The 18,313-nt window shown below is 46.1% G+C and overlaps 1 protein-coding gene across 1 annotated transcript in view; it reads left to right on the top strand.

The window, feature by feature from the left end:
• Positions 1 to 17,875, top strand: part of Mapkapk2 (MAPK activated protein kinase 2) — a 53,147-nt gene extending 35,272 nt beyond the window's left edge. Inside the window, exons 2-10 of the mRNA XM_012949874.2 lie at positions 12,754 to 12,893; positions 13,066 to 13,130; positions 13,382 to 13,461; positions 13,908 to 14,034; positions 14,650 to 14,725; positions 15,048 to 15,172; positions 15,499 to 15,584; positions 15,702 to 15,782; positions 16,346 to 17,875. Coding sequence (XP_012805328.2) covers positions 12,754 to 12,893; positions 13,066 to 13,130; positions 13,382 to 13,461; positions 13,908 to 14,034; positions 14,650 to 14,725; positions 15,048 to 15,172; positions 15,499 to 15,584; positions 15,702 to 15,782; positions 16,346 to 16,489 — 924 coding nt within the window. The 3' untranslated portion in view covers positions 16,490 to 17,875. The remainder of the gene's footprint in view (positions 1 to 12,753; positions 12,894 to 13,065; positions 13,131 to 13,381; positions 13,462 to 13,907; positions 14,035 to 14,649; positions 14,726 to 15,047; positions 15,173 to 15,498; positions 15,585 to 15,701; positions 15,783 to 16,345) is intronic.
• The last annotated feature ends 438 nt before the right edge of the window (positions 17,876 to 18,313 follow it).

Genomic DNA, 18,313 nt, shown 5'->3' with positions numbered 1-18,313 from the left:
AAGATGGCCCTGATCTGAAAGCATTGTGGGTTAGTGTACCACATGCTCCCCTGACCTGCAGCTGCCTCCCAGGAGTGCAGAGGTCCTGTTTAACTGCACATATCCTCACTGACAGCACTGAATCAGGCTTTTGCTTTACTCTTGGAAGCACCCCAGCTGTCCCTTTAGGTGGTACCGGGGTGAGGAAAGCTCAGGACTGCAATGGCAAAGCCTACTTCATTTCTGGTATACTGAGTCCCCCACCACCTGGTGTCTAGACCCGTGAATAACCTCCAAGTGCAGTGGGTGTGATTGGGATCCCAGTTGTTCACCCTGTTGGTACTCAAACACAAGAGCGGGACAGGGTAATAATAGCAAACACTAATGCGGTGCTTGGTATGTGCCAAGTTCTGTTCCTGGTAGTTTACATAATGTGTGCACGTGATAAATATAGCAACCCCTTTGGTACTATTATTGTCTCACCTAACAGGTGAAGAAAAAAGAGACACACAGGAGTTAGACCTGCTTACATCACACAGCTAGTGAGAAGTTTCTCTTTCTTCCTTCTTCGTCTGGTTCTTGGTGAGGAGTCCCTTGGGCTCTGAGCATCTCCCTTTTCATTTCCTTTTCTCTAGCTTTCTGCTTGACTTAGAATGTCTTTGCAGGGTCCTGGCATGGAAGAGGAAGGTCAAGTAAGGGAGAGGAAGATAAAACCAGAATCTAGGGCCTCTTCTGCCTTCAGGGGCCTTTAGCCATGATTGTTTGGGTACTCTTTAGGTCTTGTCTCCCTTATTGCCACCTCCCTAGAGGTTCCACCCCAGGGTGTGGGTTCTGCCACCTGGAAAATTTGGCAGCATTTGCCTTGTTGTTTGCTAGCATTGAACATGTATCCTTTAATTTCTTGTGCAAGAGGATTTCAGACACAGTGCATGCAGCTGAGGCAAGGCACAAACCTGCCTCTCAGGCTTTGCATGAATGTCACATATTTCAGAGTCCTTCTTAGTCACTCCTTGACTAAAGGCCTGTGGCTTTTTAGTGAAAAAGTGCTTCTTCCGTTATCTGGCTCTCGGAGCTATGGTCCTGGGTCCTTTGGCCTCCACCATTCTTGTCTGTGCTGGAGGAGCAGGACCTTGCCCACATGACTCTTGACTCCTGGTGATGCTTGCTGCTCTGTCGTACTCTGCTGGGGTCCCTGGTAGCTCTCTGGGAATGCTTCTTGTCCCCTTCTCTGCCTGGTGGGAGTGCAGCACTCGTGTCTTTTACTTAGCCCTGTTCTTCCGATTATTCTTTTTTTTTCTTTTCAGATATAAAACAATTTATTTCATGTTTTGCTAGCTCATCTGATGTTTATTTATTTTTATTGTTAGATATGGGCATATTTTGCATGTAAATATCACATATTGGTACCATCTTTTCCCTCCTCCCTGCCCCTTTTCTGTAGAGGCCTTCCTTGATGGGGATGCAGGTCAGCCCCATGGGGATTGTGGGGGCAGCTGTAAGTTATGGGGAAGAGGTAATGTCTCTGTGCAAAATGTCCCAACATGTGGCTCTTAACAATCTTTCTGCCCCCTTTTCCACAAAATTCCCTGAGCCATGCGTGGAGCATTTTAAGTCTACTTCAGTGACGGACACTTAGGAACCTCTGGATCTCTGGTTTTGTAGGTGTTGCATGTACTCAGTATCTTTCTCCATCACCCTTGTGCTGATACCAGCTTAACTAAGAAAGCAGCACTTTTGTTCATTTCCCCGGTTCCTCTGTGGTTTCAGCTGGGTCCAGGGTGGAATCTCCTTAGGTCCAGTTCCCATCTGAAAAAGAGAAGCAGGGCTGGAGGGATGGCTTAGCGGTTAAGGTGTTTGCCTGCGAAGCCAAAGGACCCAAGTTTGATTCCCCAGGATCCATGTTAGCCAGATGTACAAGGGGGCACATGTGTCTGGAGTTCGTTTGTAGTGGCTGGAGGCCCTAGCACGCCCATTCTCTCTCTCTCTCTTCCTCTTAAAAATAAATAAATAAATAACTAAATAAATAAGAGAAGCAGATTCTCCAATGGAGAGTGAAGTCAGTGCCAGTTAAATGGGATAACCATTATTAATTTAGGGAGAATTAAAAGGTTTAGACACTCTTACAGGCTAAGGCTAGTGGTAGCTTGACAATGGAAAGCAGAATCATTACTGGGATATGATTCTGACTTGTTTCCTAGTTCCAGATACGGTGTCCTTTCCACCCAGTGGATCTGCTAGCCAATTAAGAGCAGTTAGTTACCCATCATGGCTGTGTGCACTACTGCACTTGTGTGAGCATCACAAGTTGTTTGCTTCTGAGTTGCTTAGACTTTGAGTTGCTTGGAGAGATGTTGGCCACTTTCCCCTGGTAGCTCATGCAGCGCCTTCCAGCACTAGATGGCCTAATGGTCTGGGGACTGGCTTTCCTCCTGATTCCAAAGAGGTCTCTCCATGGTCCATGCTGACAGCATTTGGTGTCTTCAGCAGTAGGATCTTGCCCTTAACCTCTGGTGGGTTATCAAGTGCTCTGACAAAAGTCTGTCTTGTTTGTTTTGGGAGATCTAGTAGGTCTCTGTGATCAACAGCTCATTGTGGATATAGACCACATCCTGGTACGGGGAATTACAGGTCAGCACTAAGGGAAAAGAAAAAAGAAAAAGCCAGAAAAGAAACAGGAGAAATTTAACTTTAAATTTCGTCTCACTCTCTCCAGGGTTCTTTGATTCAGGTGCTCCCTCTAAGGTCCTCTTGAGGGTTCCACCTGTTAGTCTGACTTCCAGGATAGATATAGGATTCTATGGTACCAGTTCAATTTGAGTTCAGTTTTGTGTCCCTTCCCCAACCTTTCCCTTTCCCCTTCCTCAAATCCTACCCTCCCTATTGTCTAAGCCTCAAGATGCTGTTCATTTATGTCAGCAACTTGGGCTGATCCATGTTAGAAACTGCAGAAGAGTGAGATCATGCAACGATTATCTTTCTGTGATTGTGTGAGTTCACTTAGAATGATCTATTCCAAGTTTGACCATTTTTCTACAAATTTCAATGAGTCATTTTTTCTTACTGCTGAGTAGAATTCCATCATGTAAATACACTGTATTTTGGTTATCCATTCATCTAATGATGGGCACCTGGATTGATTCCAGTTTTTAGCTATTATGAATTGAGCAGCTATAAACATGGTTGAACAAAATTTCTGAGCTGAGATGTGGAGCTTTTAGGGTAAGTTCCAGTAAAGGAATAACAGGGTCTGTTGGTAACTCTATATTCATCCTTTTAGGAGTCTCCAAATTGATTTCCACAGTGGTTGTATCAGCTTACATTCCCACCAACAGTGAATGAATGTCCTATTTCTCCACAGCCTCGCCAACATTTGTTTTCATTTAATTTTTTTAAATATTTAATTTATTTATTTGAGGGAGGGAGGGAAGGAGGGGGGGGGAGAATGGGTGCAACAGGGCCTCCAGCCATTGCAAACGAACTCCAGATGCATGTACCACCTTGTGCATATGTCTTACATGGGTCCTGGGGAATCGAACCAGGGTCCTTTGGCTTTGCAGGCAAATGCCTTAACCTCTAAGCCATCTTCTCAGACCTTCATTTGAATTTTTAATGTTTACTATCCTTACTGGGATAAGGTGGAATGTCATAGTTGTTTTGCATTTCCCTAATGGTTAGGGATGTTGAATATTTTCTTAAGTATGTGTTAGCCATTTGTAATTCTTCCTCTGAGAACTCCCTAGTTAGTTCTCTGCCCTACTTTTGGAGTAGTTTTGATTTTTTTTGTTGTTTGTTTTTTGTTTTTTTGAGGTAGGGTCTTACTCTAGACCAGGCTTACCTGGAATTCACTATGTAGTCTCAGGGTGGCCTCGAACTCATTGCGATCCTCCTACCTCTGCCTCCCAAGTGCTGGGATTAAAGGCATGTGCCACCACGCCCAGCTGATTTTTTTTTTTTAAATTGTTTAGTTTTTTGAGTTCTTTGTAGATTCTAGATGTTAGGTTTCTGTCAGTGGTATAGCTGGCAAAGATTTTCTCCCATTCAGTGGGCAATCTATTGGCTCTGCTTATGGTATGTTTGTCTGTGCAAAAGCTTTTTAGCTTCATGAGCTCTCATTGGTTGAGTGCTTGTTTAATTTTCTTGGCTACTGGGGTTTTGTTCAGGAAGTCTTTTCCCAGTCCTATATCGTGGAGAGTGTTTCCTATCCAGTAGTTGAAGAGTTTCAGGTCTTATATTGAGGTCTTTAATCCATTTGGACTTCATTTTTGTGTATGATGAAATGAGTGGCTCTAATTTTATTTTCTACATATCCAGTTTGTCCAACAGCATTTGTTGAAGATGCTGTCTTTTCTCCAGTTGACATTATTGGTACCTTTGTCAAAGATCAAGCAGCTGTAGTTGCTTGCCCTAAGGCATGGGTCTTCAATTCTGTTTCACTGGTCTATGTTTCTGTTTTCATTCCAGTACCATATATTTTTTTGTCACTATGGCTTTATAATATAGCTTTAGATCAGATGTGGTGATACCACCAGAGGTGTTTCTTTTGCTGAGGATATGTTTGGATATCCAAGGCCTTCTGCCATTCCATATGAATTTTGAGATTATTTTTAATATCTCTGTGAAGAATGATGCTGGTATTTTTTGTTGGTATTACGTTAAATCTCTATATTACTTTTGGTAGTAGAATTGCTATTTTCACAATGTTAATTCTACCTAAGCAGGAGCATGGGAGGTCTTTCCATCTTCTCAGTTTCTCCTCCATTTCTTTCTTGAGTGTTTTTATGTTTTCATTATATAGTTCTTTCACATCCGTTGTTAGTGTTATTCCAAGGTATTTAAATTTTTTTGTTGCTATTGAAAATGGGACAGTCTCCCTGATTTCTTTCTCTGTATATTTGTCCTTTGCATATAGAAAAGCTACTGGTTTTTGTGCATTGATTATGCATCTTGCCACTTTGCTGAAGGGATGGACACTTTCAGGTCACTTACATATAGGATCATGTCATTTGCAAATAGGGCTAACTTCTTCCTTTCCAATTTGAATCCCTTTTACTTCTTTCTCCTGCCTTATTGCTGGGGCTAGTATTTCTAGTACTATGTTGAAGAGCATGGTGAGTGCCCCCTTTTTGTTCCTGATCTCAATGGGAACTCCTTGAATTTTTCTGCATCAAGTATTATTTGGGCTTTAGGAGCCTTATATATATATAGCCTGTATTGTGTTGAAGTATAAACCCTTCATCCCTATTCTTTCCAGTGATTTGATCATGAAGTGGTGTTGTATTTTGTTGAAGGCCCTCTCTGCATCAATTGAGATGATCATGTAGTTCTTATGGTTCAGTTTATTTATGTGGTGTATTATGTTGACTGATTTTTGTATGTCAAACCATCCCTGCATCCCTGGGATGAAACCTACTTGATCAAGGTAGATAATGCTTTTGATATGTTGTTGAATTTGGTTTGCAAGGATTTTGTTCAGGATCTTTGCATCTAAGTTCATTAGGGATATAGGCCTGTAATTTTCTTTCTCTGTCTGGTTTTGGTATTAGGGTATCATAAAAGGAGTCTGGGAAAATTGCCTGGTCTCTGATTATGTGGAATAGTTTGAGAAAAATTGGTGTTAGTTCTTCTATGAAGGTTTGATAGAATTCAGCTGAGAAGCCATCTAGTCCTGGACTTTTCTTTTTGGGGAGTTTTTTTTGTTGTTGTTGCTTTGGTTTTTGAGGTAGTACCTCGCTGTAGCCCAGGCATACTTGGAATTCCCTATATAGTCTCAGGGTGGCCTTGAACTCATGCATCAAGTATTATTTGGGCTTTAGGAGCCTTATATATATATAGCCTGTATTGTGTTGAAGTATAAACCCTTCTGCCTCCCAAGTGCTGGGACTAAATGCATGTGCTACTACCCCCAGTGAAATTTGGGGAGGTTTTTGATTACCCTTTTCAATCTCCATGAATGTGATAGGTTTGTTTAGGAGACTAGTCTGCTCTGAGTTTAGTTTTGGTAGGTGGTATGTATCTAGGAATTCATCCATTTCTTTTAGATTATTTAATTTTGTGGAGTAGAGGTTTTGGAAGTATGCCCTGATGATTCTTCTGATTGTACTGATGTCTGTAGTGATCTCTCCTTTTTAATTTCTGACTTTGTTAATTTGAGACTTCTCTCTCTCTCTCTCTCTCTTTGTTTTGCTTGATTAGTTTTGCCAGGGGTTTGTCAATCTTGTTTATTTTTTTCAAAGAACCAGCTCATCGATTTTTAAAAATTGTTTTCTTAGATTTCAGTTCATTAATTTCTGCTCTAATCTTGATTATTTTTTTCTATCTGGAGCTCTTTGGGTTGGATTCTTCTTGTTTTTCCAGAGCCTTTAGGTGGACAGTCAGGTTATTGATTTGTGATCTCTCTGTCTTTTTAATAAAGCCATTTAGGGCTATGAATTTTTCCCTTAGGACTGCCTTCATTGAGTTTTGGTAGGTTGTGTTTCATTATCATTCAATTCTTGGAATTTTACAATCTTTTTTGATTTCTTCCATGATCCATTTATTGTTTAAAAGTGTGTTTAGTCTCCAAGAGTTAGTGGAGTTCTTGATGTGTCTCTTGTTAATTTCTAGCTTTAAAGCACTATGATCTGACATGGTACAGGAAGTTACTTCAATTTTTGTGACTTTATGAAGGCATGCTTTATCGCCTAATATATGGTCAATTTTGGAGATCTCTGTGGTTTTAGAGGTTCTGTGGGCTGCTGAGAATAATCTGTATTCTGTAGAGTTGGGGTGGAAAGTTCTGTAGATATCCGTTAGGTCTACGTTCTCATTGGTTGTTGTGTTTTCATTTTGGGAATGAATTTCTGTTGATTTCTCTGTGAAATCATTGGAGGCTTCCATAGTACAACAAGGTATCCTTGGTGGAGATATCTCAGTTTTCTGACTTTTGTTGGCTCTTTTGCATTGTTGTCTACCCATTTTAGGAAGACTCTTTATTTTATTGAGGAGGAAGAAAGTTTTTGTCCTTTGGCCCATGCACACTGTGACTCAGGTGAACAGGGATGTTGGTACTTAGTGGCCAGTCAGGGTACCAGAGCAAAAGGCCTGATTCCACAGCTTACATAGGGGTCAGGCTTCCCGGAGCAAGGCACAGTGGGACCTCAGGACCAGGGGACTAGGGGAAGCAAGGGAACAAGGATCTGGCCTACTTTGTGCCGTGCCCTCCAGGACACAGACCAGTGCAGGCGACCCAGACTTGAGAGGTAGGAGGAGTCCAGATACAGGGGTCAGGCCTACTCTCATTCTAGATCGCTACCCTGTCCACACACTGACTGCACAAAGAACCCAGACCTGGGAGGAGGAGGGAGGAGTCCAGAAATGGGTCCCACCTACTCACTGCAGACCACTGCACTCACCCCCACACACTGTCCTTCTCTCTCCAGACTTGATTACAGATGTCTTTGACACTGTATGGCTTTTGACCTATGATATTAGTCAGCCAATATGACCTGACCAATATGAAGGTCTTGCTTTCATGTCCTTAGTTAACTTTCGTATCCAGTGAAGGATTTCTGATAAGCATATGTTTAGGGCATATAGGGTGATCCTAACTCAAATAAACATAATGAAACACACACATACTATGTAGGTATTTTTCTTTAACAAAAAATACTTTTCATATTTATGGTTTTATCTCACCAACCTGAGGTTTTTGGAGAGTAAAATCTAGTTTGATTTCAATTACCAGTCTTCCTGGGAAATTCTTCCTACGTTTCTCTAAGAATTAAGAATATTCTTGGTTCATTTGCAGTTTTCTTTATACAGAGAAGAGAGGTCGGCTTGTAGTTCCTTTCCTTCTTGGTTACTTTAGGGGAGGGACCTCTAGGGCCCCTAGAGTTTAATTGTTGGGAGAAGATCAACTTTCAGAAAAAAATTAAAAATAGGTCTGGGGAGATGGTTCAGCAGAATGCACACAGTTCCAAAGCCCACATTCACTGTGTAACACCAGCTCACCCCTGTTGCAGGTGGAGGATTTGTGAATTTGGAAGTGTGATGAGAGCTAGGCTTTGTGGTGGTGAGGAGGCCACACACTCTAACCTGTGTAAGGCGGAAAGAGCAGAGTTTACATTGAGTGCTCTGAGCTCAGGTGTCTCAGGGACACATGCATGGACTTGGGCCTGTCACTGATCATGATACTAAATGATTAGAGGTGATGTATTGGTCGTGGTCACTGGGCTAGTGACAAACCCAAGCTGTGATCTAGCTCCTGCTTCAGTGTGGTGTGTCCCCCTCCCCAGCCATGGCCATGGAAACGTCCTTGGTTTGCAGTGCCTTTCTGATAACTGGACACTAGACTTTGTTAGATGCTTTAAAGGACACTGAGCAGGGAGGCTATGCAGCTCGTACTGTCCCTTCTGTAGATACAGAAGAAGCTTGGGGTGAGTATGATCTCTCCAAGGCTGTGAGACCAGATTTGACAAGTTCCAGACCAGGCCTCATGCTTCTCCTGTTGTACCATAACCACATGTCACCTCTGTTCTGTGGAAAGCTCTGATCCTTTCAGCTTGAGTGCTCTTCTGTTTGGGTCTTTGCTCCCATGTGCCTGTAGAGGGCAACAAGAGGCCATTCCTGCTCTGTGTACTCATACTCTTGAACCTGTGTTTAGCACATTTATAGCACAGTGTTTCATTGCACTGTGCTTTTTAAACACATCGACAACTTTAAAATCTATTTTTATTTGTTTATTTATTTGAGAGAGAAGGAGGCAGGGAGAGAGTGAGTGAGTGAGAGTATGTACAGGCACACCAGGGCCTTCAGCCTCTGCAAACGAACTCCAGACATGTGCCACTTTGTGCATCTGGCTTTATGTGAGTACTCAGGAATGGAACCCAGACCATCAGGCTTTGCAAGCAAGTGCCTTTAACTACTGAGCTGTCTCTTCAGCCTGACAACTTTTCAATATTTTATTTCTTCTTCAAGAGAGAATGAATATGGGCGCACAAGGGCCTCTAGCCACTGCAAACGAACTCCAGATGCATGTGCCACTTTGTACATCTGATTTTATGTGTGTACTTGGGAATTAAACCCTGAGACAGGATAGTTATGATCTTCCTGCCTCAGCCTTCAGAGTACTGGGATTACAGGTGTGTGACATCACACCCAGTCACTACAAACCTTTATTGGCCATTGCATAGAAATTTGCCATGAAGGATATCCATCAGACTGCTGCGGAAACTGCCAGAGACCACCTTTGTAGATTGTTTGGCCCCAGGGCAGCCCATTCTGCATACTGGTCTTTAATGTGAGCCTGACCTGCCTACCATCATATACAAGTCCATACTGTGGATGCCGGTTCTTGGTCATACTTAATCCCCAAGCAGGCACATTCCTGGATCCTAAGCCAGTGTCCAACCTCTGACAAGTTACTGTCTCAGATGGTCTCATTTCTCTGGATGGCATAAGATCTAGTGATGAACCTAGCTGGGGACCAACAGCTTGGCTGCCCAGCTGTCTATCACTGTTCTCCTCGAAGACATAGAGGCAATGTGTAAGGATGGGAGTTCCCCCATGGAGTTCTCCATTTTACCTGTGCTCTGCACCCTTAGGGAGAATGGGAGAGAGTTCCGTGTCCATCCTTTCTTGTATCCTTCCTCCCCTCCTCGCTAGCCTGAGCGTTCAGCACAACGTATGGTCCATAGTAGGAGCTCAGTCAGTGCTAGTTGGTTTGAACGACTTGTACAGTATGTTAGCCAGTGCCTCTTCTTGCTCCTCTTGAGCATGGGAAGACAGTAAACTTTCCCCCTCTAGTCCATCTAAATGAATGAAGAGGCAGAACTCCACACATTGTTCTCATGGCCACAAGGTGGCAGTGTGACCTTATGGGACACTGTATCTATCCTGCATCGATTTGCTGGCTTACCAGTGCACTTGGGAGGTGGCGATCTGGTTACTGATTTCTTCTGGGTACCTGTTTGAGGAAGTATCTCTTAAAAATCACTCTGAGAAGTTTTAGCATTTAATTTTTGTTAAAGATTTGTTTTTATTAGAGACAGAGAGAGGGAGAGAGAGTGAGGATGGGCATGTCAGGGCCTCTGGCCACTACAAATGAGCTCCAGGCACATGTGCCACCATGTGCTTCTGACTCACGTGGGACCTGGAGAATTGAACCTGGATCCTTAAGCTTTACAGGCAAGCGCCTTAACCGCTAAGCAATCTCTCCAGCCCAGCCTTTAATTTATTATTAAAAATTGGTGGAAGCTGGGTGTGATAGCACATGCCTTTAATCCTAGCACTTGGGAGGCAGAGGTAGGAGGATGACCATTAGTTCGAGGCCACCCTGAGACTACATAGTGAATTCCATGTCAGCCTGAGCTACAGTGAGACCCTATCTCAAAACAAAAAACAAAAAAACAAACAAAAACAACAACAAAAATGGTGGAGCTGGGCATGGTGGCACAACTTTTAATCTCAGCACTTTGGAGGCAGAGATAGGAAGTTCACCATGAGTTGAGGTCAGCCTGGGCTACAGTGAGACCCTACCTCAAAAAAGAAAAAAAAAAGCTATTTGGAATGGTAGAGGAAAGGTTTGGGCTCTGGAGTCTGTCAGACCTGATTCCAAACCTGAAACAGTGTTGGGCAGGATACTTCTTTGAGTCTCTGTTTACTCATTCTGTTAGGTGGTAATTGTTGTACCATTAGAAAAAGCTGCATATAACATGAGTCATAGCATAAAAGCATGGTAGTTCTATTGTTAGCAGTTCCTATGTTTGCCTTTGGCACCACCTTTGTCATCTGCTTCACTAGGCTTCCACATTTCCAGCAGCTCACCCAGCTCTCCCTGGTGCATCCCTCACTCACCCAGTTCTCTGCATCCTAGTCACTTAGTGCCCAGTCCTCATCTTATCTTCTGCCTGGATGCCTTCCCTCTGACCTATATATGCCAGCACTAAAAATGTCCAACAGGTGGTGTGTGTGCTATATAGGACTGATCTTCCCTTCTCACACAGATGGTAAATCTTGTGGTGAGAGTCCTTGTCTTAATGGTTTTTGGCATCTGTGCCACACACTTAGCAGAAACGCTTAATAAAAATGATGGCTGTGGGCTGGAAAGATGGCTTAGCAATTAAGGTGCTTGCCTGTAAAGCCTAAGGACCTCTGTTCTTCTCTCCAGATCCCACATAAGCCATATTTACACAAAGCACATGCCCATTAGGTGGCACAGGTGTCTGGAGTTCAGTTATAGTGGCTGAGGCCCTGGTGTGCCAGGTCTCTGTCTCTGTCTCTCTCTCTCTCTCTCTCTCTTACTGTCTCTAAAGTAAAAATAAAAATAATGGCTGTTATTACTGAGCACATGACAGTACACTGCAGAAGTATTTCATTTACCTTCACAAAATAAAGCCATTACCCCGTTTTATAAAGTAGAAGTGTATTGGGATATCTTTGGCTCCAAGCAATAAATAATTCTACTAAAGATTTTAAACAGCCAAGAAATATTTTTTGATCTTTTTGAATAGGGTCTTACGTAGCCTAGGTTGACCTCGAACTTGATATGTAGCCACAGCTGGCCTTGCACTTCTGATATTCCTGCCTTAGCCTCTCAAGTGCTTGGATTACAGGTGTGTGTCACCATGCCAGACAGGAAATTGTTGTCTTAGTAAAAAGAAGTCACGGGGGATGCTGGACGATGTCAGCAAGTATCCAGGTAGATGCTGTCTCTCACTTGCTTCCCTCAGCGCACTGTTCTGTGCTTTATGGTACCCTGGTGACAGAATGCATCTGGCTACCAGACATAGGAGGGACCACATGGGTTTCTGTGTTCTTATTTTTTACAATTTTTATTTATTTATTTGAGAGCAAGACAGAGAGAGGAAAAGGTGGGGGGGGTGCGGGAGAGAATGGGCGCGCCAGGGCCTCTAGCCACTGCAAACGAACTCCAGATGCGTGCACCCCCTTGTGCCTCTGGCTAACGTGGGTCCTGGGGAATCGAGCCTTGCACCGGGGTCCTTTGGCTTCACAGGCAGACACTTAACTGCTAAGCCATCTCTCCAGCTCTCTGTGTTCTTTTGTAACAACCTCTTCATAGCTCACCTTCAGAATTCTTCTGAACCAGTTGGGTCTTTGGCTACTGGAAGGAACGGAACCCATTAGCTGGCTTAGACTAGTCAGAGATTGAGCATATAAGGCTGGCGAGGTATCTGTAGACACCTGGCCCAGGGAAGAAGAGGGGACATGAAGGACACATTGATTTAACTTGCTTATGGCTGCAAATCAAAAGCACGGGTTCATACCAATAACTGGTCAACTCCAGAGCCATCTTTCTGCTGACAAGTGAAGTGTAAACCACAGATAGACAGAAACTTGCTTTGGATCTTCTTTGTGGGTTTGAGTTATCTCGGTGCCTGTTCTTGATTTTGGAGTCTCCTCTTTCTTGGCCCCTTTCTGTCATTATACTGGTTCTTCTCAGTATGTCTTCACTGTCCTCCATTACGAGATGGATGCCTGCTGTCCATAGACTTCATGTCCTTAACTTGAGGAAGCCCTCGCTGACTCATGTAATGACCTGAGGCTTTAGCTCAGTTAAGGCTTTGTGATGAGCAGATAAAGTGCTGCAGAATCCTCTCAGGATCTTGAAGGAGGAGGGGCCAAGGAAGATGCCATGGAGACTAGATGGGTGCCAAGAGGGTGTGTGTGGCATCTATGGGAAAGCTGGCACGTGGGCTCAGGCTTGGAACAGGCCTGTTGGGAAGCCCCAGTTGTCCCCAGCAGACAAGTGTTACTCAGGGGTTGCTGGCCTTGCAGATGCTCCAGGACTGCCCCAAGGCACGCAGGGAGGTGGAGCTTCACTGGAGGGCCTCCCAGTGCCCACACATCGTGCACATCGTGGATGTCTACGAGAACCTGTATGCAGGGAGGAAATGCTTGCTGATTGTCATGGAGTGGTAAGCCGCCAGCCGGATACTCAGCCTGCCCCCATGCTGCCCTCAGATGCTGCTGCCTCTGGGAACAGTCCACTGTGGATATTGAAGCTTGAGTGCCAATGCTCAATTCCTTTGGGGCAGTGGGGTGATAGGGTTACTGGTTCCTGGATCTCTCACTGTGGTTTTCTTTCAGTCTTGATGGTGGAGAACTCTTTAGCCGAATTCAGGACCGAGGAGACCAGGCGTTCACAGAAAGAGGTAAAGAGGGTCTGTTCTAGGGACAAGTTTGCAGGGACAGACAGCAGAGGACTGCAGGGCTCCGTAGGGCCTATTCTCCCCTGGCTCATTGCCAAGGGTGTGTCCCTCAGCTGATAGGGCAGGTCTTGCCTTCTTTCTGGATGGATAGATGGATGGATATGGGTGCCTCAGGCTGCATGGCTAGTAGGGCTGATTGGCATATGGGGATTTCGGACCTAATGCTACACCTTGTGACTTTCTTCCCTCTCCAGAAGCATCAGAAATCATGAAGAGCATTGGCGAGGCCATCCAGTATTTGCATTCTATCAACATTGCTCATCGGGATGTCAAGGTACCATCTGTTTAGACCCAGGAGCTAAGGATGGGCAGTGGTAACCCAGGGAGGGCAGTCAGAGTTCCCCTGCACTCTGGCAAGGTGGGTCTGTGGGCCATTCTCTACCTTATTCTCTCTGCCTGTGGGCAAACCACGAACCCAGTAAACAGAGCTCTTGTTAGCTGTCCACAGCCCTGTGGTTCTTTTCATCAGCACCTCGTTATCTTCCTCCTGGCTTTCCAACCTGGTAGTGTCCCTCACAGTTCTGTGTGTTAGTCTCTGGTCGACGGGCCCGCTACAAGCTGAGAGAAGCAGGGACTGGTCACACAGCTGATGTCTTCGTGGTATGCAGGACAAAGAAACTAGATGGGTCATTGTGGCAGATGAGAGAAAGGAGTGACCCTTCCTTGGGTTTCTGATGACCACTCATAGTCAACAGGGGTCTTTCTTCTCTCTCTTTACAGCCTGAGAACCTCTTATACACTTCCAAAAGGCCCAATGCCATTTTAAAGCTCACTGATTTTGGCTTTGCAAAGGAAACCACCAGCCACAACTCTTTGACCACTCCGTGTTATACACCGTACTATGTGGGTGAGTCTAGAGGAGGCCCAAGACCAAGTCTTCCCCAGAATGTGTTTCAACCCCTCCTTTGCCAGTCTTAGGACACACAGGTCCTAGGGGAGTTGAGTCCTTATGAGCTTCTTTGCTGCTAACCTGGGCCCCATCAAAAATGGGCTGTTAGAGTTAAGCGAGGCCTGGGAATTGTAGATATTATCTGCTGGGCTTATGGCAGGATATGTGCTCATGTACGCTTCCAGAACAGAGCCTCAGTCACTATCGTGTTTTCAGTGGACTGCTGTCATAGAACACATTCCTCAGGCATGTGTGTGAAGTGTCTGAATGGACTGTCATAGAACATGCTCCTGATGCATGTGTGTGAAGTGAAGTGGGCAGCCTGGGTCTGAATGGACTGGCATAGAACACACTCCCAAGGCATGTGTGAAGTGAAGTGGGAAGCCTGTGCCTGAAAGTCTTTGCCATTCAGAGATGTTTTCATTCTGACACTCCAAAATAAAGTTCTTTTGTGGGGAGGGTCTTCTGCTCCCCTTCCTACCCCAGCTGCTTTCTTGTTGTGATGGTCTGAAGGGCTGGGAAAGTCATGATGTTCCAAGGGATAGCCCACCCATGATGATCTTTGGTTTGCAGCTCCAGAAGTGCTGGGCCCTGAGAAGTATGACAAGTCCTGTGACATGTGGTCCTTGGGTGTCATCATGTACATCCTGTGAGTGTGCTGGGGAGGGGCAGAGAGCTGGGAAGTTTTGACCTCTGCAGGACAAGAGGAAGGGGAATTTCCTAGGAATCCCCTGCATGTGTCCCCTTCTCTCAGTGTTTAGTTGCTCAGTGGTGGTAGAAAGCTAGGTAGTGGGCTGCAATTTGTGGTTAAGGTCCTTGGCATGTTGGACTCCTGGGCTGTGATTCATTGTGTTGTGACTGTCTGAACAAGCTATTTCTCTCCGTGACCATCACAAGAAGATCATGTTTCTCACTCCGTGTCAGGTAAATGGCTCCTAAATAGCATTACACTGCCCTTTTGCTTCTGACAGGCTGTGTGGGTATCCCCCATTCTATTCCAACCATGGTCTTGCCATATCTCCGGGCATGAAGACTCGCATCCGAATGGGCCAGTATGAGTTTCCTAACCCAGAATGGTCAGAAGTTTCAGAGGAAGGTAGGAACCCAGCCTTCTGGGACAAGGAGAAGAGGGAGTGTGTGTGCATGTGTGCATGTATGCATATGTGCATGTTGGCATCTTGTCTCATGTGGGTGATAGAACTGAGTACCTGTGCCTATTTGCATACCTGCTGGGTATGTCCTGCTGTGTGAAGAGCCTGAGGTGGGACAGGACCTCTCATGTGCTTAGTGGATGAGGCCACTGCTCCTTGGGCAGCCTGCCTCCATGTGGCCCCACCTTGAACCTGATTTCCCCTGAAAACTGCAAGGAGTAGAGCAGGGAGTGGCTCTTGAGCTTTTCCTATCTTTTGCCCCACCCCATAGTGAAGATGCTTATCCGGAACCTGCTGAAAACAGAGCCCACTCAGAGAATGACCATCACAGAGTTCATGAACCACCCTTGGATCATGGTAAGCTTGGTGGGTCCGGGAAGCCTGGTCTGGTCAAGGGGATTTTTCCTCGGGATAGGACCTTCACTAGGACTGTACTGCCTAGGTGTTCATTTGATCCTGCTTCTCTTCCCTCAGCAATCCACAAAGGTCCCTCAAACTCCACTTCACACAAGTCGTGTCCTGAAGGAGGACAAGGAGCGGTGGGAAGATGTCAAGGTGAGGAATTCCACTGGGTAAGAGGGCTCAGCGAGGCAGCCTAAACAAAGTTCCCAGTGTACACTGACATTGATCATGACAGCTTGAGTCTGTGTTCTTCATACCAGTATCTCCATAACAACAGTAGTGGCTGAGCCATTACTCTGACTGGCTTCTAGGCGGTGGTTCTGTGGTCCTGCCCACTCTGCTACAGCTCTTTGCCACAAGCCTCTTCTCTCAAAAGGTCATTTGGGTACCATCTCCTTCATTTTGCAGAAGAGGACGTTGAAACCCCAAGAGGCAGAGTAGCCTGTTGTAGGTCACACAGGACCAGACTCAGAGCTCCTACCTGGCTGGCTCAGGGCTTATCCTCCTCCTGTGAGCTTGTGGGAGGTCCCCTTGGGATTAACTGCATGGTAGCCAGGCTCTGACCCAGCTCCAATCCCAGGGATGCTGCTGTCTGCAGTGTGGACCCACAACCAGCTTGTCCTCTTCTCTCCCTGGGCCCACCAGTGTCTTCCTCGGGCCTTGAGTGTGTCTTTCATCACATTTATCTCTCTCCTGTCCTCCCTGTTGGAACCCAGGAGGAGATGACCAGTGCCTTGGCCACAATGCGTGTGGACTATGAGCAGATCAAAATAAAGAAGATTGAAGATGCGTCCAACCCTCTGCTTTTGAAGAGGCGCAAGAAAGCTCGGGCTCTGGAGGCTGCAGCCCTTGCCCACTGAGCCGCCCCACCTCCTACCCCCCTGGAAGATAAGCAATAACTCTCTACATGAATATATTTTTTAAGCGAAGAGACACAGACTGCCCCTTCTGTCTCCTGCCCACTTCGGCTGTATGGTGCCCAGAAAGGCGTCCTTGGCTGACTTCTGCCTTTGGCGCTGGGAGGTGGGAGGCAAAGAGGAGGGGCACGGTGCTCTAGAAACTGTATTCCTTTTGCCATTTTATCTGTAATTGACTTAGAATTTTTATGAAATCTCTTTTATTATCCTTTCCCCTACTCCTTGTCCTTTTCCATAGGCTCCATCTCATCTGGATATTGGGGAGACTGGGGGTTACCCAAGGGTGTTGTGGAAGTTGTTACAGGGAGTGTCCCTGTGTCCCATATGTCCTCCCTACCTCCTGCTGCAGCCTGGAGTCCCCACTGGCTCTGGCATCTGAGAGCTTCAGGCCCAGGGTGGGGGCTGGTGCCACCCATCTCCTTGTGGAGCCTCAGACATCACCAGTGTGCACAACAGATAGGAGTGAGTGTGAGAGTGTGTGCATGTGTGCATGCCCAGATCTGTGCCTGGGCCTGGGCATAGGAGCGGCTCAAGGCAGGGCTGCAGGGAGTCCTGCTGGGGCCCAAAACCTCTCTTTCCCTGCCCGAACTGAGCCTGCCTAAGTGCCTGGGGAGCTTGTCCAGATCCAGTGCTGGGCGTCTATGGCTTGTGTATTAGCTGGACTAGGGAGGCAGAGAGGAGGGTCGGGCACCTGCACAGCCATCAGGAGGACTAGAGCCTCTCAAGACCTCCTCTCCCATGGATTGCTGGTCCTTGGTCCCCTGAGGCACTGATCTGCTGAGTAGCTCTGCTTGCCCTTCTTGCTGATTTTAACCCACTTTTGTTAAATTCTCTGAAACGTTTAGCCATTTCTCAGTGGGCTGCCTCTTTGCCCACATGTATGAGCCTGGGAAGGTTGCCCTGCAAAGCAGCTGAATTTCATGCGTCTCCCCCAGGCTCTGCGGCCAGCCTCCCCTGTGGACAAGTTGTCGTCCCTCAGATTTCCACTGTGTGGCCTGGTGGGTGGGGCAGTCTTCGCACCAAAGATGTCTTGACTCTGCCCTCTGCCTATTACCTTACCCTCCAACAACTCAGCCTGGGTGGGGTTTCCCAGGATTGAGGAGGAGTGGATGGGGAGAGTCGTTTGTCCCTTGGTCCCCAATGGGGAGGGTGGCTCTCTCAGGAGTTGGTGGTGGAGGGGTATCCAGGCTTCTCTGGGTCTGGGTACAGGGCCTGGATGTCTGCAGCCCCTCCTGTTTCTGTGGTGGTGTGTCCAGCACTCAAGACTGTTGTAAACTGTTGTTTTGTATGAGCGAAATTGTCTTTACTAAACAGATTTAATAGTTGAAAGTGTTTCTTTCTCTTCCTTCCTGGGCTCAGGCCCTGACCCCTCACCTCCATTCTTCCTACCCATGGAGACAGGGTTTTCCTGCTGGGTGGAAGATTCTGGCATCTGGCAGGGAGATAAGGGCCCCTTGGGCCATCAAGTGGAAGTAGCCCTCTCACAGAGGTGGACTGCTCAGCATTTCTAGTGTTGTGACAATAAGAGTTACTTTCTTTTGAGCCTGGGATAAAGAGATGATCAGTGAGGCCTGGGGCACCCATCCATCCTCATGCTAAGTACTGAAACAGGAGCTAAGTGCCTTTCAGCCTAAGATTATTCGAGCTACGTACAGCTGTCAGGCCTGGGGGAACTACTGAAATGCAGCCCTCCCAGGAAGGAATAGTAGTACAATTTGTTTCCAGCTCTGGGAGAGACCTGGGGAACTGGTTAGTGTAGTACTTGTG

This window comes from Jaculus jaculus, chromosome 1 (genome assembly GCF_020740685.1).
Source record: "Jaculus jaculus isolate mJacJac1 chromosome 1, mJacJac1.mat.Y.cur, whole genome shotgun sequence".
NCBI classification, from domain to species: Eukaryota; Metazoa; Chordata; class Mammalia; order Rodentia; family Dipodidae; genus Jaculus; species Jaculus jaculus.
The sequence above is the reverse complement of the archived record's forward strand: the minus strand, read 5'-3'. Positions and strand labels throughout refer to the sequence as shown.